The sequence below is a fragment of the Micromys minutus genome (assembly GCF_963924665.1).
Source record: "Micromys minutus genome assembly, chromosome: 3".
In the NCBI taxonomy this organism is placed as follows: domain Eukaryota; kingdom Metazoa; phylum Chordata; class Mammalia; order Rodentia; family Muridae; genus Micromys; species Micromys minutus.
The window spans coordinates 21601792-21621820 of NC_137972.1; the positions used below are offsets into that span (position 1 = coordinate 21601792).

Here is a 20029-nt window from a genome sequence, read left to right on the forward strand (position 1 = left end):
CAGGAAGGAGAGTCCTTGGCTCCAGGACCAGTCAGCAGGTCCCTGGATGGGGAGGGACTTCCGCCCTCACGTCCCAACTCTCCACCCTGGGGCTGCAGTGGGTGAAAGGGGGCAGTGTCTCCTGGCCTGGGCCGTGCAACTCCCAGATTCCAAGGAGTGAAGGCCTCTGAGCCTCCTCCAATCCAACCCTCATCAGGGATGCTGCCCTTTCCCCGGGGCCCCAGCCTAGGTTCAGCAGGTAAACTCAAGGAAGTGTTTGTAAGTCTCAATGATCAGGTTTCCAGGCTGCAGGGCATCACGACCTATGGCGTAGGAATCTCCTTTTAAGCCTCTTCTCTAAGCCTTCCTGCTCTCTCACCGCGGAACACAACGGTCTAAGAGATAGAAACCAGGATGCGGGGAGAGGGGAAAATAGGGCTGCGAAGGAAAAGTGCCCTTCCCCGTCCCTCCCCCAGCCTTCTGCTCTTTTTTTACGGGGGGGGGGGGGGGGGTGCTGTGTCACTACCGAAGAACAACGAGGAGAAGATCCTCAACTTTTCCTAAACCTTTTCAATAATGGGGAGAGGTTCGATGAGGCAGCCTTGGGCAGACCCACACTTCTGCTCCATTTCCCCCGTTCCTGCAGCTCTCAGGTTCTCCCATTGTATTCAGGAAGCAGCTTTCAGGTCTCTGAGTCCTGGATGTCCTTGGTGCACACTCCAAGGACTCCTCGTCCTTAAGTTCATAGTCTGTAATTCTCTCAGTCCTATCCTCAGAACCATCATCCGGTCACCTCCTCTGCGGGGCAATATCAGCTCCCCTCCCCCTCTCAGTTCGGAGCCCACACGCTTGGTGCGTGCACATTTCAAAAACGAGGCGGGTCCAAAGAGAGGGAGGGGGAAATGAGAGAGGCCCAGCTACTCGCGGCTTTACGGGTGCACGTAGCTCAGGAACTCAGCGCCCTTGAGCAGGGACTGGATGAGCGGGCCGGGAGGCGGGGCTTGCGTCATCAGCTCCCCCCACCATCCAGTTCCTATAAATACGGACTGCAGCCCTCCCTGGTGCTCTCTGCTCCTCCTTGTACTACAGACAGCCGTATCTTCTCGTGCAGTGCCAGGTGAAAAAACGCGGAGTGGGCCGCAGGAGGCTGGGGACAGTCGGGAACTGGGAAAGGGGATGGACGCTGTGTGGGTCTAGGGGCGCTCGTGCGAGGTCCGGAAGCCGAGCCCGGGCTTCGCATTGCAGGGGATGGTGGAGGACGTGATGGGGCGCACGGCGGGAATGGAGACGGGGTGGGGGGAGGGGACTGGCTGATGTCCTTCGGGCCACGCTAATCTTACTTTTTTCTCCCGCAGCCCCGTCCCTTAGACAAGATGGTGAAGGTCGGTGTGAACGGGTGAGTTCCAGGGCGGGGCCCCGCTCCTTTGCATATGCAGGCCTGGCTGACCCGGGGGGCTGTGCAGTAGCGTGGGGAGGTGGATGGGGTGGCCGAAGCACCCAAGGAGACCTCAAGGTCAGCGCTCGGACCTGGCGAAGGCTCGGAAGGCTCGCACTTACGGGCCTCAGCTGTTGCACCTCTTGTAACTCCGCCGTTGCTGGGGCTGAGCGACCCGAGTCTTCAGTAATAACCTCCCCCTCCCCCCCCCCCCGCGCCCATTCTGGATCCGTCCCGCACTCGCCAGGCAGGGGCTTCTTTCTTTACTTTCGCGCCCTGAGGAGTCACGTGCCAGGAGGGGAGCCCCTCCCCCATCGCCCCCTTCCTCCGGATCGGTGGCACGGGGATGTGAGGTGCATACCTTAGCGCATCATCCTCCAAGGGCTTCCCTTAGGGTAGCTGGCCGCCGCCATGTTGCAAACGGGAAGGAAATGAATGAACCACCGTTAGGAAATCTTCTGCCTTCCTCCTTCCTAGCTTGTGACTAACCTCATTCCTCTCAGCTGGGTGGAGTGTCCTTTATCCTGTAGGCCAGGTGATGCAAGGCTTCCGTGTTCTCGAAAACTCTGCCTCACAAGCCGTTTCGTTTTATTAGCCTTTAAAGCCCTCTAGCCTTATTTTCCTCGGGCATAATTTATAGTCTAGATTATTATCTGAAAATCAAAGTAGACGTAGAGGTCCTCTTGACCTCCCAGTCCCAGAGGTGCGGTAGCAATGGCGGAGTGTAGAGCCGGCAGGGGGGGGGGGAGCTGAGTCATGGTGGTTCTGAAAAGAAATTTTCCATCACAAAATGGCTCCGGTGGTAGCAGCCCCTCTTCCCTCCATAACCTCCACTTCCCATCACAGCCCAGCATCGACCCAAACCCTATAGGCTAGGATGTAAAAGGTCACTAAGAGGATTGGGTGTCTCTGAGCCTCAGGATCCTGCCCTCCTTCCCATTCCATCCTCTGGAAACCAGATCTTCCCACTCCACCCTGATCAGAGGTTAAATTTAGCTGTCTGACCTTTCTGTATCTGGGGTCTGAGCTGGGCTCTCTACCCTGCTCACCCCTACACACATCTGTTGCTTTGGCCGGGAAAGACAGGTGTTTTGCAAATGAGCCTGGTATTAGGGTTGGAAAGCTCACTGGTTTTTCTCAGTCTTTCCTCTTAGTAAGAGGGACTTGGAGAAAAACAGGTGGGCCGGCCCTATCCTGCTCACTCTGACCTTTAACCTTGCCCTTTGAGCTTGCTGATGAATGAGTTCACAGGTCTTTTCCTGTCCAGGAGGTGTAGCCTGAAGTCTGGCCATGCTGGAACAAGCTTCCCAGGGCATGGGTGATGAATGCCATGTGCCAAGCCTGCACCCAGACTGGGGCAAACTGCCACTTAAGAGACTTAGAATGACTTGGGGGTGATGGGCAAGCCTGTGAGTCTTGTGGACAGGAAAGGAACCTCCACTTTATAACTACTATCAAAGCCCCACCAGCCCTGAGTTGCTCAAGGAGTATATAATTAGATCTCTTTGGATTTTCTAGGGTGGGAATATGCATAAAACCGTGTACTTTTGTGATGCATGCATAGCAGGCTGCTGAGGGTTCTCCACACCTATGGTGCAACAGTATTTATTCGATTTCTGAAGAACATGAGTTGGCCCAGGGCTGACTACAGGTCCATGAGTTCTGATCCCAACTCTTATTTCTTGCCTCAGATTTGGCCGCATTGGGCGCCTGGTTACCAGGGCTGCCTTCTGCTCAGGATCTAGCAAGGTGGAGATTGTTGCCATCAACGACCCCTTCATTGACCTCAACTACATGGTCTACATGTTCCAGTATGACTCTACCCATGGCAAATTCAATGGCACAGTCAAGGCTGAGAATGGGAAGCTTGTCATCAATGGGAAGCCCATCACCATCTTCCAGGAGTACGTATGGAAAATACACTGGATACTTGAAGGGGATGATGGGGTATGACATTTACACTGTCCTGTTCACCTGTAGGCGGGATCCCGCTAACATCAAATGGGCTGATGCTGGTGCTGAGTATGTTGTGGAATCTACTGGTGTCTTCACCACCATGGAGAAGGCTGGGGCCCACTTGAAGGGTGGGGCCAAAAGGGTCATCATCTCTGCCCCTTCGGCCGATGCCCCCATGTTTGTGATGGGTGTGAACCATGAGAAATATGACAACTCCCTCAAGATTGTCAGCAATGCATCCTGCACCACCAACTGCTTAGCCCCCCTGGCTAAGGTCATCCATGACAACTTTGGCATCGTGGAAGGGCTCATGGTATGTAGGCCATGGAGACAGCTCATGGATTTCTTAACCCTGCCATGAGTGGACCCTTTGGGTAGGAGGGGTGCCCTGTAAGGCCTCACTCATGGACTCCATGTTTTCTAGACCACAGTTCATGCCATCACTGCCACTCAGAAGACTGTGGATGGCCCCTCTGGAAAGCTGTGGCGTGATGGCCGTGGGGCAGCCCAGAACATTATCCCTGCATCCACCGGTGCTGCCAAAGCTGTGGGCAAGGTCATCCCAGAGCTGAATGGGAAACTCACTGGCATGGCTTTCCGTGTTCCTACCCCTAATGTATCTGTTGTGGATCTGACATGCCGCCTGGAGAAGCCTGTATGTATGGGGACAGCTGGGTTTGTCTCTGGTGTGGTGGTGACTTGGCAAGGATAGTCACTTTGGTTTTTTTTGCCCTTACCAGGCCAAGTATGATGACATCAAGAAGGTGGTGAAGCAGGCAGCTGAGGGCCCATTAAAGGGCATTCTGGGCTACACTGAGGACCAGGTTGTCTCCTGTGACTTCAACAGCAACTCCCACTCTTCCACTTTTGATGCTGGAGCTGGCATTGCTCTCAATGACAACTTTGTGAAGCTCATTTCTTGGTATGTGGGGATGGGAAACCTGGCTTTTAAGAGTAACTGAAAGTTTGGTGCCCTCTGGTGGCTAGCTCAGAAAAGCCCAAACTAACAGTTGTCCCAATTTGTTCTAGGTATGACAATGAATACGGCTACAGCAACAGGGTGGTGGACCTCATGGCCTACATGGCCTCTAAGGAGTAAGAAACCCTGGACCACCCACCCCCCAGCAAGGACACTGAGAGCAAGAGAGAGGCCCTCAGTTGCTGAGGAGTCCCATCCCAACTCAGCCCCCAACACTGAGCATCTCCCTCACAATTTCCATCCCAGACCCCCATAATAATAGGGAGCCCTCCCTACTCTCTTGAATACCATCAATAAAGTTCCTCTGCACCCACCTCCTTGTGTTTTAATGCAGTGTTGGGGGAGGGGGGATTATGGGGTGGTGAAAAAGGCTCCACCCAGTTTTGTGCATGTACCTTTATTTGCTCTGCCATCCAGCTGGGGGCTAGAAGTCCAGGGCCACATTCTGACCAAGTACCCGCCCCAGGCTTCCTGTCCTGAGCACCTGACTTGTCTGCTAATGTGGAGGGGCTTGAGCCTGGAACAGGAAGTGCAGTCCTTAAGTTTCAGAGCTTGCTGCTCTTGAGAAAAATCTGTCCTTTTATCTGAAAACAAAGGTGAGTTGTACCCAGATCTCAAGGTCTCCAGACTTTAAATTAGGTAAAGTTGGAAGGGCACCCACACAGTAAAACTGTCCATGAAGAGGGGACTGCCCTGTGCGGCGGTGACTAACCATGGCTTCAATTTAACACCTTCATTGCTTTTAAAGGTTCCATTCAAATGTCAGCTCTGCATAACCCTATCTCCCTATGTCAAGGACATTTTGATCTTTTTGGTTTGGTCAGTGACAGCCATGGAGGCATTCCCTCAGCTGATCACTGAGGACACAGGCTCTGAACACCTGGAACCTCCTGCAGGCCGCACCCATGTGCTGTCAGCTTCATCTCAGTGGTGACCTGGTCTGGGCATTGGGCTTCCCAAAGGGAAACTTGCACAGTTCACTGTGCAGTAAGCAGGTGGGCAGCTAGGAACACGTGGACACAGTGCCCTGCACCCACTGAGGCCTATCCTCAGAGAGCAAAGTCCTATCCAAAGGTAACATAATCTGTTTCACACGAGTACCTAGGCCAGTTAGCACCAGTACAAAATCCAAGATACCCAAGGCAAACAGGCAGGTCCCATAATCACATTCCTTATAAAATGGAAACGGGAGGCTCACAAGTGTTCTGGCACATTCCAAAGATGGAGAAGTAACAGACCCACATGTGAGAAAGGCAGAAGTGCCCCAATGTGATGGGAGCTGTACAGGGACAGTGGGGCCGAGCCTAGCTCCAGACACCCCAGAACCTCGGGAAGAACAGCCCAGGGCCAGGCTTCATGCAGTGGCACAGAAGACAGTCCTCTGCAGACCCACACCCCTGCCCCAGTGAGCTCTGGGGTACCAGGTACTGGTTCCTATCTCATGGAGCTATCAGATGAGACATCTCGATCGGAGTCCTCAGCCTCGCTTGGCGGCGGCGGTGGGTCGCTAAGCGGGACCGCAGTGAAAGCAGGAGACTTTCTAGAAAAAAACACCAGATGTCACCTTGGGACAAGCAGAAAAACACCACCTGTCACCTTGGGGCAAGCAGGAAGCCTCCTGAGGCTGGCTTCTAAGCTTCTTTCTCATGGTCCTTCTGAGGTGGGGGGTGGGGGGGGATGGATGCCAGGCAAGGACTGGGGAGGGAAGGAAAACCCTTCTGTGATGGGGAACAGTTCTGCTCTTATCTTTGGGGCTCTGAGAGGCTCAGAGATCGGAAAAGTCTGAAGTCACAGCATGGAGATGCGCCCTGAGCTGTGTGGGGGAAGTGGAAGGCTGTTTCACTATGTTGTCACTGATGACCACAAACTCCTGAGTGCAAGCAATCCTCTGGCCACCAAAGTGGCTGGGGTGGGGCCACAAACCCAGTAAGCATGTACACTGTACTCAGCTTAATGTACCTCTGGGGATTGGGCTGGGTTTTTTGTTTTCTTTGAGACAGGTCTGTATGCATTCCTGCCTGGCCTGGATCTCTATACTGAGGTGAGGCTGGTCTAGTCCTTGTGGCAATCCACCTGCCTGTGGCTTCTATGCATTGAATGACAGGTATGCGTGCTAGCACACCTGACTTACTGTAGTTCCTTGCATTTTGTTGTAGTTTGATTTGTTTGGGACAAGGTTTTGCTGCTGTAGTCCAGGATAACCTAAAACTCATGACAATCCTTCTGCCTCTGCCTTCCAAGACTGAGATTGCAGACATGTACCTGCTATTCCTGGTTTACAGATTTTTTAAAAATTTTTACTCTGTGTGTAAGTGCATGTATGACATAGGGCCTCACAAAGTGTGTGTGAGTTTGTGTGTACACACAGGGCCCCACACAGGCTAGACAAATACTCTACCACTGAGCTATATTCCAAAATCCCAGATTTACCATTACACAAGGTCAAACATGTAAACCATGATTTGGATTTGGATAAAATCCTGTTCCTGTATCTCTTTGTTCCTTGTCTGGTTTAGGCTCTCAGACACCCAGAGTTGGGGCACTGGTAGGTTTCATCTAAGGCCAAGGCAGGGAGAGGAAGCTTCATTCTGGGCCACACCTAGAGGGAGCTCCCAGGGACAGCTGGACATAAGGATGTGACTAGTCACTGCCCACAGGCCATTAGGGCCTGTCCCAGCACTCTTCCTTGGGAGAGAGACTCGCATTCAGGGCAGGCCCTTACCGGTCTCCAGACTGTGTGATGAGCCGGCGGCACGTCTCCATCTGCACATCCAGGCCCCGCTTCATGCTGCACATCTCCATATATTCGTGCAGATGTCGGTTCATGTCATTCTTGGCCGTGGCCAGCTCCAGCTGCAGTAAGGTCAGGGAGGATGGATGACCAAGGTTAGAAAATCCAGGGAAGGCAGGGTTAGAGCACCAGCTGGGCCCCTGGGGGCCAAGCGGTTCAGAAAACAAGCTACAATTTCCTGCTCTCCCAGGATATGGAAGTGGGGGAGGGGTGGCAGCAACTAGCAATCTAGCTTCAGACCCTCACTCTGGCTAGGCAAGGGCTCAGGACAGTGCTCCACACTCAGCCCTTTTCTGGGAATCTACTCCTGCTGCCGCCCAAGAATCAGTTGAATATCTGAGTTCTCTGTAGGAAAGCATGGTACGGGAAACACAGCCGTCACTCCAGCACCCAGGCTGAGGGCAGGAGAGTAGTCATGAAGGCAAACCCAAAATCTAAAGAGTAAAACCTGGTTTCAAAAGGGACCGAGGCCATGGCAAACGGCTCAGTGGATAAGGTATCTGCACACCTGGCGATCTGAATTTGGTGCCAAGGACCCACAGGGTAGAAGGAAAAGACAACTCCAAATTGTTCTCTGACCTTCACACATGCACCATGGCATGTGGACACACACAAATAACAACAACAACCATACACTTGAACTTTAAGGCAGTGTAAACGGGTGTGGAGAGGCTCTGCTGGTGGAAGGCTTGCCTAGCCTGCAACAAAACCCAGCACCATGTAAGCTGGACCTGTAATCCCAGCACTAGGGAGGTGGAGGCAGGAGAATCAGAAGTAAGCCTGTTCTATAGCAAGTTTGAGGCCAGTTTGAGCTACATGAGAGACTGTCTAAAAACAAAAATCACAGCTGAGCTCTGTAATTAGAAATCTTGCCTGAGTCCTGGCTTCAATTCCTGGGACTCCCAAAAGAAAAAGGTAGAGAGTAACAAGGAAAGGGTGTCAGTGTGGGCAGGATGGCGGAACTTCACTCTCAGGAACGTCACTCAGGGCCTATGGGATGCCACAGTCCTTCTAGGGTTTCTGTCTTAGCTCACCGTGGTTGTGTGTGCCGCACAGGCCTTCCTCATGGACTAGGGAACTCAGTTCTTAACGGGTGGGTGGTGATCCCTTAAGGGGTTGAATATTAGATACTCTGAAGATCAGTATTTAGAATTCATAAATTAGTTATGAAGTAGCAATGGAATAATTGATGGTAAGCGTCATCACAACACGGCTGCAGCACTGGGAAGGCTGCGTCTCACTGCTCATCTGTCGGTCTCTGCCACTGAGCCCTCCCTCAACTGAAGCTAATTCACCAGGAAATATCCCACAGCCTCTGTTCATAGCATTTCCTTCCACTTATAACCTGCTCCCCCACATAAGAGAGACTCCCCTCGAGTGATTTCAAGGTGTACCCCGATACCAAAATTTTTTCCACAAAAGAAATGAGGGTTTCTGTATCAAGAAAAGTCTTCCTCCTAGAGCTGACTCTGCAGCCAGGTTTGAAGGCAGCAAAAAAGTAGGCTGAGGCGGAAAAAGTATCTAGGCCAGAGACAATCTGCGGCCTCTCTTTGTTTCTGATACAAAGACCAAGGGACAGATGGGAAGAATCAAACTGCTGTGGGGTGATCTGCTTGGCTGCCTAAGGGCAAAGACGAGGCACCAGAGTGCCCTTGAAGCAAGGAGGTGGTTGTGGAAAGCCACCTGAAACAAATGTGAGCCGGATGGGCAGAAGGAAGGAAGGGGACCATGGGAGCAGAAATAGGGACTGCCAGGATACTGGCATTCTGGCTCATCTGCTGGACAGCTGGGGGTAAGCCACAGGGGAGACGGTTTGAAAGGCATGCTTGTTCTCACAGCTGACTGAACCGTTGTGAGAAAAATATGATACTGAAGATCAGAGGTCAGCTGCCACCTACACACACACACACACACACACACACACACAGAGAAATACACAACATTCCAGGTCAGAGAACAGCTGCCACCCCCCACACACACACACTCACACTCACACACACACAAATACACACACACACAATACTCCAGGTCAGAGATCAGCTGCCACTCACAAATACAAACACACCCCCTCCCCATCCCCCGTATGGTCTCTCAAATAAGGCAGTACTACCTCCCAGCCATGTCTCTGTCTGTCATACGTCACCGTGACTTACACACTGAAGAGGAAGATGCCCTCAACAAGTCACCCCCCCCAAATTTCAGACTCAGAGTGGGAGAAGCAGGGGTAGAGGTAGATGGGAGAAATGAAGGGGCTGGGGCTTCCCCATTCAATAAGGGGGGGCACTGGTCTACCTCCATCTCAATAACCCTGAGATCAAAGGTCACAGAGACACAAAGATAAAGGTCCTGCAGACTTTCTAGGTAGATCCAAGGAACTGTGCGGCCACCAATGCTACCGAGTGAGCTAACTCTTCCTTTCTCAGGTCATTCTCCCAGGAGAGGACAGAAGTCACACAACTTAGGAACAGGTTCAAACATGTTTCTGATTTTGGGGTGGGGGAAGGTGAGAATTTGAAACAGGGTTTCTCTGTGCAGCCCTGGCTGTCCTGGAAGTAGCTCTGTAGACCAAGCTGTCCTCGAACTCACAAAGATCCCCCTGCTTCTGTCTTCCTAGAACTAGTACTAAAGGCATCACCACCACACACTGTTTCATGAGGTACTGGGATCAAACCTAGGGCTTTATGCATGACAGTAGGCAGGCATTCTACCAAGGGAGCACAGTCCCAGCCCAGGGTGCTCTTTTCTGTCTCCCCAGATCATGGCACATTAAGGGATGAACCACAGAAGGGCGGCAGCCCCTGATCACTGTGCTAAGACTCCTCCTGCCAGCTAACGGTAGGGGGAAAAAGGCCAAGCCTTAATCTCCCATCCATAGAGGTGGGCACAACCAGGGGAGGAAGGGTAAGAGGAGTGGACAGGAGGAGATGGGGGATCACTTGTCCCCAGGCAAAGCTTGGCTGGTAGCAGAATACTAGCTGGGTGGGAACTCTGGGTTAAAAAACAAAAGCTCTGGTTTTGCTCAGAGTAGTATGGCCATCTGACGTGCTGGGACACTGCAGACGCAGGAAAGTTACTTCCAAAGTTCCCTCTCAAAATGCAAACAGAGTGAGTCCCACAGGCATAGGAATACACTTGCAGGAAGCCCAGCGGCAGCAGTCCCCTCCCTCATTCCCACATAAGTGTCTAAGAGGCAGCTGCTTCACACAGCCCTGTCCACCGCCCTCTGATGGCGACCACCTTCCTGCAGTTTGACAAAGCTGCCTGCAGTCCCTGGCTCCACTACCATTCATACTCGATGCCCCAAGGCTCCTGTAGGAGCTCCAAGGCTGAGCCAAGGAATCAAGAGTCTGAGTGCTGTGGCACTTAGGATGTTCCCAGTAGTAAACACGCACGCTACGGCATGTCAACCTGCCAGGTCCTGTCCTAAGAGCCAGGTGTCTGACTCTATCTGATCATCTTAATAACCCTGCCTGCCTGCCAGAAAAGATTATGAACATCTCATTGGACAGATAAAGAGATAGGTCCACCTTTAGCATGGTAGAAACCATCTCTAACCTTAGCAGGCTGAGGCAGGAGGATTGCCTCAAGTTTGACTGGCTACCCAGAAAGACCCTGTATGGGTGGGACTTAGGATGACTTGGTAGTTAAGAGCACTTGCTGTTCTTGCAAAGAACCCAAGTTCATTTTCCAGCACCCATGTCAGGTTCACAGTCACCTGTGAGTCCCAGCTCCTGGGAATCTGATGCCCACTCTGGCCTGGGGGACGGGGCAGGAAGGCAGGCAGAATGAATGTGTGCCCACATGTATGTAAGAAAGCCTATATCAAAAGAATAAAAAAGAACAAGAAGCTAGCTGAAGTCTACCTCACTCAGTGTAAGGCTTATGTCACAGCATGAAGACGCAAGTTTGATCCTAGAACCCATATAAAAAAGAAGCAAGGCCTGGTTGAAGAAATGTCTCAGCAATTAAGAGCATTGTTTGCTCTTCCAGAGGTTCTAAATTCAATCCCCAGCAACTACATGGTGGCTCACAACCATCTGTAATGGGATCTGATGCCCTCTTCTGGCCTGCAGGTGTACATACAGATAGAGCACTTACATATAAAATAACTAAATAAATCTTTAGAAGAAGACGGAGGAGAAAGAGGGGGAGAAGGGGAAGAAGAAGGGAAGAAGAAGAAGAAGAAACTAGTAGAACACACTTGTAATCCTAAGGATGCCTAGGGTTGGCCAGCCTAGCAAGTTCCAGACCAGTGAAAGACCCTGTCTCAATTAAAAAACAAAAACAAGCATGCATACACACACACACACACACACACACACACACACACACACATACACATACACACACACAAAAGGAGGAAGACCTAAGGAAGGATAAAAAGCTGGTCAGTGCAAAGCTGGATTAAAGCTCATGCTCATAATCCTACTGTGTGGGAGGTGGGGCAGAAGCACCAGGAGTTTGAGGGCAACCTAGAGTATAAGACAAGATCTTGCAAAGAAAGAGAGAGGTGGGGGTGGGGAGAGGACACTCAGACGCACACACATGGACTGCATGTGTTCAGTATGTACGTACACATTGTAAAATAAATACAAAGGAAGGAAGGATAGCAAAGGATTTGTTCCATGTGGTGACAGCGCCAGGGTCTGCCCCCAGATCCTGAGGTCTCAAAGACCTGCTGTAGCTACTACAACTGAGGGGGCCACTCTTTCTGTCAACAGATGAAAGCTCCTAGTCTTGGGGTCCAGCAAGGAGGAGACCAGAAGCATACTACAGTGTGGCTTGTGAGCCCCAGGCAGAGCCCCCAGAGCCCCTGCAGCCAACACCCTTACCTCTATCTGATCAATGGTCTCCTGGTACTCCTTCTCCCGGGTTTTGAACAGGGACTCAGTATCTTTGATCACCTTCTCCAAGCTGTCCTCCTGCTGCTGGGGAAAGGAATCCAGGGACAGCAAGGAGGATGGGATGGGGAATTCCACAGGCCAAGGTGGGAAGAGAGAGAAAGTCCAGTTAGAGGAGACAGAGTGGAGAAGTTTGCCAAACAGGAATGGGGAGAAGCCAGGGAGGATGGAAGCCACACTGGGGACAGAGCACGGGAGGAGGCAGGTGTGCAGGACAGGATGTAGAGGCAGAGCCTGAGGGGCCTAAAGCTGGGAGGGGAGGTTACCTCTCCCTGGGCCTCTGCGGCTGCCATGGCATAGCCTGAGAAATCCTCCCAAAGTAGCAAGGTCTCCTCAGTCTCCTCCCAAGTCAGGCTGTCACAGTCGTCCTCAAAATCACACTCCCTCCTAGAGACAGGGACCTGTGTGTCAAGGGCACTGGGGCCTCTGAACAGGCACAGGGCACTATGGGAGCTCCGGCCTCGGGGACTGGGGCACATCTGGTGATGAGGGCAGCTGGGATGGACCTGCAGGACTCACAGCTGGCTGAGCATGCGCTGCATCTCTTCGTTGATGCTGAGGGCTGTGCTCTCCTCCTCGGCACCCTCAGGCTGGCGGGGCCCATCACTCTCCGACAGGGAGGTGTCCTCCTCCACAGCGGCCTTGCGCTCCCGCTTCCGCCCCCCCATGGACGGGACCTTAATGGGAGACAAGTGTAGAGACTACAGAGGCGAGGCCGGGTGCATGAGGAGAGGGTGGGCAGGGAGGCCGCAGGGTGAGGCAGGGCCAGCAGGAAGGAGGACAGACAGACAGACAGAGAAGAGACACAGTTACACGACGGGAACAGAAACAGGCAGACACAGGCAGATAGGGCAGGGCTGCGGATGAAGAAAGGAGGAGAAACAGAAGTAGAGCAGAGGTAAGGAGAGAGCCTGTGAGGACAGCAGTGTGATGTGTTTAATGAGGGTCGGAGCGATGGCTCAGTAGCTAAGGGCACTGGGTGCTCTTCCAGAGAACCCGGGTTCAATTCCCAGCAGCCACGAGGTGGCTCAGTGCCCTCCATAACTCCAGTTCCAAGGGAATCCAATGCCCTCTTCTGGTATCCTTGGGCAGAAGGCACTCATGTGGTGTGCAGACATTATGGAGGCAAAATATTTATACACATATAGAAAAACCAAAACGTGTTCACTGAGTACAAAGGAATTGGGTCTGGTTTGGTTTTGAAGTCTTTCTCATCAGAGGGCTCAGCTGAACCCAGGTCTAGCTTCGAGGAAGATGAGAGACCTGTGTTTATTATGGGAGAGCTCGAATCACATCCGTATCTGGGAGGCCGCTGGGAGAAGGAGAAGGAAGAGACTAAAAATGGAGGAGCAAGGAAAACAGAAAGGAAGAAGGCATCTCTTTGGAAGGGCCCAGTGGTTCAAAACTGAGGGCAGGGAGGCTTAGAGACAGGGACTGGGGCAATAAGCTTGCGTGAGGTCACACTAACCAGCTTCTTCTATGGAGAAAGCAAGAGAAAAGATGAGAGGAACAGAGAAGAGAAGCAGACAGAGGAGGGGGGAGGGAGAGATGGAGTTAGAGATGAATTCCAAAACCTCTCTCCTGAGGCTGTTCCTTGCCTCCCAGCCTAGTCCCACCAAGGGCCCCAGGGGACAAGTTGTGTCCCAGGGTGAAGGGTGGCAGGACCTGAGAGCCAGGCCAGCCATCATAGGAGCTTCTCTACTTGCCCAGCCCCGAGAGGGCGGACAGCAGGCCTCTCACCTGGAACATCTGGATCATATCCTCGCAGTTGCGCTGCTGAGCCAAGTCGCAGAGCTTGGCTGTGATGTCAATGCGGCGGCAGATGTCCATGTCTACCTTCATGGCCTTTTCCTGGATCTTGGTGTCCAACTCTGTCAGATTCTGTACCAGGAACAGCAGGAACAGTGAGGAGACACTAGTACCCGAGCTGGGATAAAACCACAGCCAAATCCTCATCCTTCAGAGCACACGACTGTCACCTCCTCCACAAAGCCCCTGACCTGCTGGATAAGCCTTCATCCCTTTTCTCAGGGGACCATCCACCAGGTGGCTCATGGGACTAACACCCAGCCACACAGACATGGGAGAGCTCAGCCTAGGCTGGGATAAGCAGGGTCTCCCTTGAACCAACAACAGTCTTTATCCACCTGAAATTTAAGTCTCCAGAGATGAAAGAGGTTGCTGCGAGTGACATCCAGGCAGTGTGGTGTATGCCCTTAATCCCAGCACTTGGGCAGCAAAGGCAGCGGGGAACTCTGAGTTCAAGGCCAGCCTGGTTAACAGAGCAAGTTCAAGACAGCCCGGGCTGTTATACAGAGTAACTCTGCTTTAAAAATCCAGAAGTAGAGGAAGATGACAAATGACATTTATTTGTCTCACTGTCTAGCAGTACACATCAGCCAGGGGCATTATCTGCTTCAAGGCAACCCTGAGATGTCCTTCCCTCTTTTCACAAAGAGTTTGGTGGGGAAGGAAGAGGATTAGGCCACACAGCTAGTATGTGGCAGAATTCACACATGAGCCTAGGCAGCTGGCTCCAGAGTCATACACATTCCTATTTTATTTTTATATGTATTATTTACTTTATGTATATGTATTTTATGTATATACTTCAGACACACCAGAAGAGGGCACTGGATCCCATTACAGATGGTTGTGAGCCACCATGTGATTGCTGGGATTTGAACTCAGGACCTCTGGAAGAACAGTCAGTGCTCTAAACTGCTGAGCCATCTCGATAGCCCCCTTATTTTCTTTTTTTAAACATAGTTCATGCTGGACTCCTCATCTTTCTGACCATTCTGGCTCTGCCTCCCGTGTCCTGGGATTACAGGTGTGAGCTAATGTTTTCACTAATGGCTGCAACGGTGAGGCTACGCCTCCTTCTCTGCAACAGGGCAACAGCTTCTTTGTCTCCTGAATGAAGATGGTGGCAAAGAGCAAAGGCAGGGGAGGATGGGAAGAGGGGGGCACAGGGACACTGCAGGGCCAGGGACAGCCAAGCACTGGGGATCCCTGAGAGAAAGGGGAAGGAGGGCTGAACTCACATTACTCATGAGCCCCTTGAAGACCACCAGCTCAGCTTTTAGTTGCTCGACCTTCATGGCTAGCTCCTCTTGGCAGGCATCAGCCTCTTGGGCCTCCTACAGCCAGGAGGAAACAGGGACATGGTGTCAGTGTGGGAAAAGGCATGGGAGGGACAGGGAGGCAGGGGCAGTGGGGTGGCTACCCTCACCTCCTGGAGCTCAGTGACTCGCTCTTGTAGCTGTATCCGAACTGTGTACTCCTCTTCCCACCTGACAGACATTGGGAAGGGGAGAGAACATAGCCTAGAGCCCCTCCTGCCACAACAGCCCCTATCCCTCCCTCCCAGGCTTCAGACCTCACGTTGAGACAAGAATTTACGGGCAGCCAGCCAGTGGGCAGCTGCAGCTGTTGAATGGCTCCACACTTCCCGGCAAGGGCTGAGCTCACCAACTGCCTGGCCAGAACCTCCGGACCATGTACCAAGAACTATATTTAAAAACAACAGCTACCACTTTGGCCCTCTGCAGTACCCATCCCACATGGGCCCAGCTCTGCCAGCTGTCTAGCTGGTCTCATCCCCCACCTCCTGCCCACACCAAGCCACCAGGTCCCCCCTACAACCCAGTCTCCCACCTTCAGTGGCACAGATCCGGTCTCCCGCTCCTGCCCGCACAGAACAGAGCTTGTTAGGCTGCTGCCCTGCCTCCTGTGAAAGCATCTGCAGGACACAGGCTGGATCAAGAGCTGCTCAGCAGCCTCGTTGGGAACAAAGTCCTTCCCCACCCAGCCCCTTGAAGTGAGTTCTAAGAAGGTCACGCACAGGGTTGGCGTGATGACCCCCCTAGCAGCGTGAAAGAAGTGGGTATGGGAAGCTAAGAATTGCTGAGTAATCTTTGCTCCCGAGGGAAAGGGAACAGAGTGGATGGGAAGGCACGGACAAGCAGCTTAGCATCTCTCACCCAAGAGCTCAAACCCAACATCACCAGGAGGCTGGAAGGCACTTGCCAGGGAGCAGGGCCTATGGGGCGTTACCCAGGGCTAGGTGTACTTTCCATCCTGTCCTAGAGATGGGGGGGGGGGGGTGCTGCTTGGCCCTGTGGGTTCAGAACCTGAGGCAATGCCCGTGTGCATGAGCTCATCACCCCGGCCCGCATTCTGCTTAGGCTTCTTCTGGCCTCAGAAGGGAGGGCACGGGAGCTGAAGGAGAAGGCTCAAAATAAGATCCATGGAAAGGAAGCAGCAGAGGACAGCCTCTGCAGTCAGGAGGACTAAGCTCTTGGGCCCCTTCTCTCCTCGCTCCTTCCCCTCCCTCACCCTCTCGGGTTCCATGAATCTTTGCTCTCTCCTATCCTGCACCTACAGCCGCACTGCAGTGTTCCTAATAATAACTCCCAGTCAGCCAGGGGAAGAGGCGGCCAACCTAGCCACCACCCTGCAGCTGACCATGCAGCTCAGCTCTGAACCTCCCTCACCCTCTTAGCCCCATCCCTGTCCCTGCCAGCCCTGCACACACTACCCACCCCCCCCATGTCTGCTTCTCCTGCTCCAGCAGAGACCGAGTCTGACAACCTCACTTTCCATGCTTTCTTACATGAGACCTTTGTCCTTGCTGGGCCTGGGTTTCTTCCTCTACAAGTATGGGATGTGGCACCCTGTGTGCCTAGAGTCGGTGAGTCTCCAGAGGAAGAGCCCATAGGGTTATGACCCTGGCCAAGATGCATCAGGGAGGGCAAGAAGTCCTATCTGATGATGAACTCAATGAATCCCCGTGAAACATGAGCAAGTTTAAGGCAAGGTGGTGGTTAGTGAGATGGATCACACGAAGCAAGGAGTCTGAAACTAAATTATCTAGATGCTCATGGTGTTCTCTGGCCCGTCACACCAATAGGTGCCACTGTGCCACTGTGACCTGCATTCAAATCTCATCTTTTTTTTTTTTTTTTGCAAGGTTCCCATAACTCGGGTAGAATCTGGGCAGTTTTTGTATGTCCTACATTTGCCAAAAGCCTCTCCTGCAAATAAATCCTATCTTTGGGTTGAAGAGAAAAAGCAAGGACCATTCTTATACTGGAAAATTGAGTCCCAAGAAAAAGGTCACACAGGCAAAGGAGCTGAAAACAGGAGCTAGGGGGTGGCGGGGCTCCGATCCTGCCCAGTTTAATACTCAAGTTCTCCAACGCCATTCAGGCTGATGACTTGGGGTGGGGGGCAGTGCTGCTATAACAAGCCCAGAAGGAAGGCAGGGGTCTGGGGTGGGAGGGCGAGTGTCGTGTACCATGCAATTCTAGCCATGGGCCCTCTGCACGGTGCGTGTTGCAGAGTGATGAGCTAATCAGACAGCTGCACCAAGGACAAATACCGTTTTTAACAGATGCCTTGGAGAGGAGCAGCTGTTCCTACAACTACCGCAGAACTCCAGGACTGTCCGTGTTCCCTTGACTGACAAGCCCTTCAGGAGCAGAGGCAGGTGCAGGCAGGTTCTGGGTGGTGCCTAGATGCTGGGAAAGCTAAAATCCCCCAGACACGGGCCACAGTCATGGAGGCCAGGGTGAGAACTGAACTTCAGAAAGCCTGCTGATCCAAGTGATCACGGGCGATGCTAACAGATTACCAATCTCCGAAGGGCACCCAAACCCGGCAAACGGTCCCCACATATGGCTAGCCAGAGAGCAACCCTGCTATGTCTCACACACAGATGAGACTTTCCCCATAAAGGGATAAGGCACTGGATACGGCACTGGAGCCCCCAAGCCTGGGCTTCCCTCTGCCACCTACTTCCTCCTGAACCAGGGCCTGGTCAGCCTTCAGAAACCTCACTCTGCTGTGGTCCTGTCCTGTTGCCTGGTTACCAGTCATCTAGTGAGTCCTCTTGGCACACAGCAGCGCTCCAATGTGACACCCCTTCCTCTTAACCCTGTGTTAACCTTCTGGGGGCAGGATTCCTCTCAAAGAGCCAAACCTTCATCCTCAGAACACACTGGGCTGGGTCTGAGAAACTCTCTTCTGTATCTCTGTAGGGCAGGTCCATGTTGCCAACTTTTTTTTTTTTTTTAAACTTGGTCCTCATTGGCAATTCTTCTGCAAGGGCCCAGCCACCAGCCCTATGACAGCCATCCCTTCTCCTTGTCCTAGGAGACCCCGTACCCTTTCTTTCTTCTCTTTTCCTGTTTGTTTTGACTGGTCCAAGCAATGTCTTTAGCCAGTGGGACCCTTGAGCCTCTCACATGGAACCAGGGTGAGACCTGGCTTCTCATGCCTTAGGGAAAGCCCAGGGCAGGTTACTGTCGCTCCCTTTACCCTCTTCCAATTTCACTTAATTTACCTCCAAAATTAAAGCCGCACCCCCCTTAGTCCCATGTGTGGCGTTTATGTCCTGAAATCGCCCCAAGGTCTGAACCTGACCCACAGATGGAGCTCTCTCCGATGCCTCCCTTTCATACCACACAATACCCCACAGTCAGCAGAGTCTTGCGAACACTGCAGCCTGAATGAGACAGGGAGTCAGTCATGCCAGGGGAAAAGTGTCAGTCCCCAGTGTTCTAGAATGCGTCTAGCCACGAGTCTGACTTGGGGTCTGTCTGTGGATTCTGATGCCCCTGCATCCACATTCTTCCATGTTCTTCATTTTCCTCACAGCAGGAACTTCACCTCTTGTTAACACGATTCTTGGCACCCCCACGTCTCCGTTCTGGGAAGCCCCACTAACTCCCTGCCCTGTCGTGTTTGTGTGTGACATGTCTTGAACCCTGTCCCTACCTTCGCTTGTACTCGTCCCGCTCCCGCTTCACTTTGGCCAGCACGTTGTACAGCGCACGGATCTCGGGGGTGATGGTGTCGATCTGGACGCCCACCCCGTCAGGGTGTACCCACGACAGGCCAGGCCCTTGCACCAGCGTGGGTTCCAGTCCCGGTCCAAGCCGGCGGGCTTGTGAGAAGGACCAGATGGTGCCGGGCATGAAGCGGGTCGACGAGGAAAAGGCAGTGGAGGTGGAGGTGGAAGATGATGAGTGGCAGGCGGCAGAGGATGCTAGGGGTCCGGCTGGCGAGCGGGCGGGCGAGCCCAGCACCCGCGCTGATGGGGGGCACACGGCGGCCGGCCGGGAGCTCAGGGGCAGCCCCAGGGGCCGGATCGGGCTGATGAAGCCGGTCTGTACCGCCTGGTCACGGCGGGCCAGGCCTCGTCTGCCCTGCTTACCCTCCTCTAGAGCCTGCTGCAGCTGTTTCTCCAGCAGCCGATTTCGGCGCTCTAGCTCGTGCACCTTGGCCAGGAAGCAGCGAAACCGGAGGTTCAGGGTCTTGAGTACGTTGATATTGGAACCCAGGTCGTTGCGGAGAGCCATAGCTGCGGGGGGCGCCGGACCAGGCCCGGGAGGCGAATAGGCAGAGGGGCCGGCCGAGGCAAGAGGAGCCGGGGGCAGGTCCCCTCCCCCGGCAAAGTGATCACCTCCCAGAGGGTCCCCCAGCGGCCCTGCCAAGCCCTGCTGCTCCTGCTGTAGGAGGAAGAGGTTGGGACCAAATAACGGATTCATGGCTGCGCCTTCTGCTGGGAGAGGGAGACCAGTGCAACAGAGGATGAGGAGAAGAGCCAATGAGATGCTTGTGGAATACGAGTGGCCAATCAGATAGCCCAGCAGGAGGGCAAAGGTCATGAGGGAGGGCGCAGAGGAAGCCAATGAAAGGCCCTCGTTAGAGGATTAGCTCTGAACCTTTCCGGGGTCTGAGGTCCTGTAAGTGGAGTCAACACCGGGAGGAGCCAGACTAGCCCTTCCCTGGGAGCCACCGCCTAAGTCTGACTGTAGGGCATGAGGCACAGGACCTCTGGTACTTCAGAGGCAGCCTTCCCTATTGCTCTCTTGTTACTACAGATTCTATGGCTTTTTCCTTGGAGACCAAGAAATAAAAAGAAATTCATCTGTCACAACTTTCTCTTCAGAGAATCCCAGGCCCACTTTCCTACAAAT

At 53.1% G+C, this 20029-nt stretch overlaps 2 protein-coding genes across 4 annotated transcripts; one reads left to right on the plus strand and one right to left on the minus strand.

The window, feature by feature from the left end:
• Positions 1 to 1059: 1059 nt before the first annotated feature.
• Positions 1060 to 4663, plus strand: GAPDH (glyceraldehyde-3-phosphate dehydrogenase). The gene is made up of 7 exons (XM_080914744.1): positions 1060 to 1096; positions 1335 to 1375; positions 3106 to 3318; positions 3395 to 3683; positions 3795 to 4025; positions 4111 to 4292; positions 4400 to 4663. The coding sequence occupies exons 2-7, from the start codon at positions 1353 to 1355 to the stop codon at positions 4467 to 4469; spliced, it is 1008 nt and encodes a 335-aa protein (XP_080770870.1). The 5' UTR covers positions 1060 to 1096; positions 1335 to 1352; the 3' UTR covers positions 4470 to 4663.
• Positions 4664 to 4757: 94 nt separating this feature from the next.
• IFFO1 (intermediate filament family orphan 1) lies at positions 4758 to 19612 on the minus strand (the record flags this gene model as incomplete). Of its 3 annotated transcripts, none has more annotated exons than XM_080914616.1 (9): positions 4758 to 5889; positions 7072 to 7202; positions 11973 to 12068; positions 12308 to 12428; positions 12561 to 12718; positions 13782 to 13922; positions 15089 to 15184; positions 15277 to 15337; positions 18825 to 19612. In XM_080914616.1, 9 exons carry the CDS (start codon positions 19595 to 19597, stop codon positions 5784 to 5786), a joined length of 1683 nt encoding a protein of 560 aa, XP_080770742.1. In that variant the 3' UTR covers positions 4758 to 5783. The 3 variants fall into 3 exon arrangements, with proteins under 3 accessions (XP_080770742.1, XP_080770741.1, XP_080770743.1); XM_080914615.1 differs by having other exon boundaries at positions 11973 to 12065; positions 18825 to 19597; XM_080914617.1 differs by having other exon boundaries at positions 12561 to 12742; positions 18825 to 19597.
• Between the last annotated feature and the right edge of the window lie 417 nt (positions 19613 to 20029).

What these genes read in the sequence shown, in the direction of transcription:
- GAPDH (XM_080914744.1), top strand. Translation starts at nt 1,353, where the DNA reads ATGGTGAAGGTCGGTGTGAACGG. An exon ending in GTGAAGGTCGGTGTGAACGG is followed by an intron (nt 1,376 to 3,105) that starts GTGAGTTCCAGG and finishes TTCTTGCCTCAG; the next exon opens with ATTTGGCCGCATTGGGCGCC. An exon ending in GCATCGTGGAAGGGCTCATG is followed by an intron (nt 3,684 to 3,794) that starts GTATGTAGGCCA and finishes CATGTTTTCTAG; the next exon opens with ACCACAGTTCATGCCATCAC.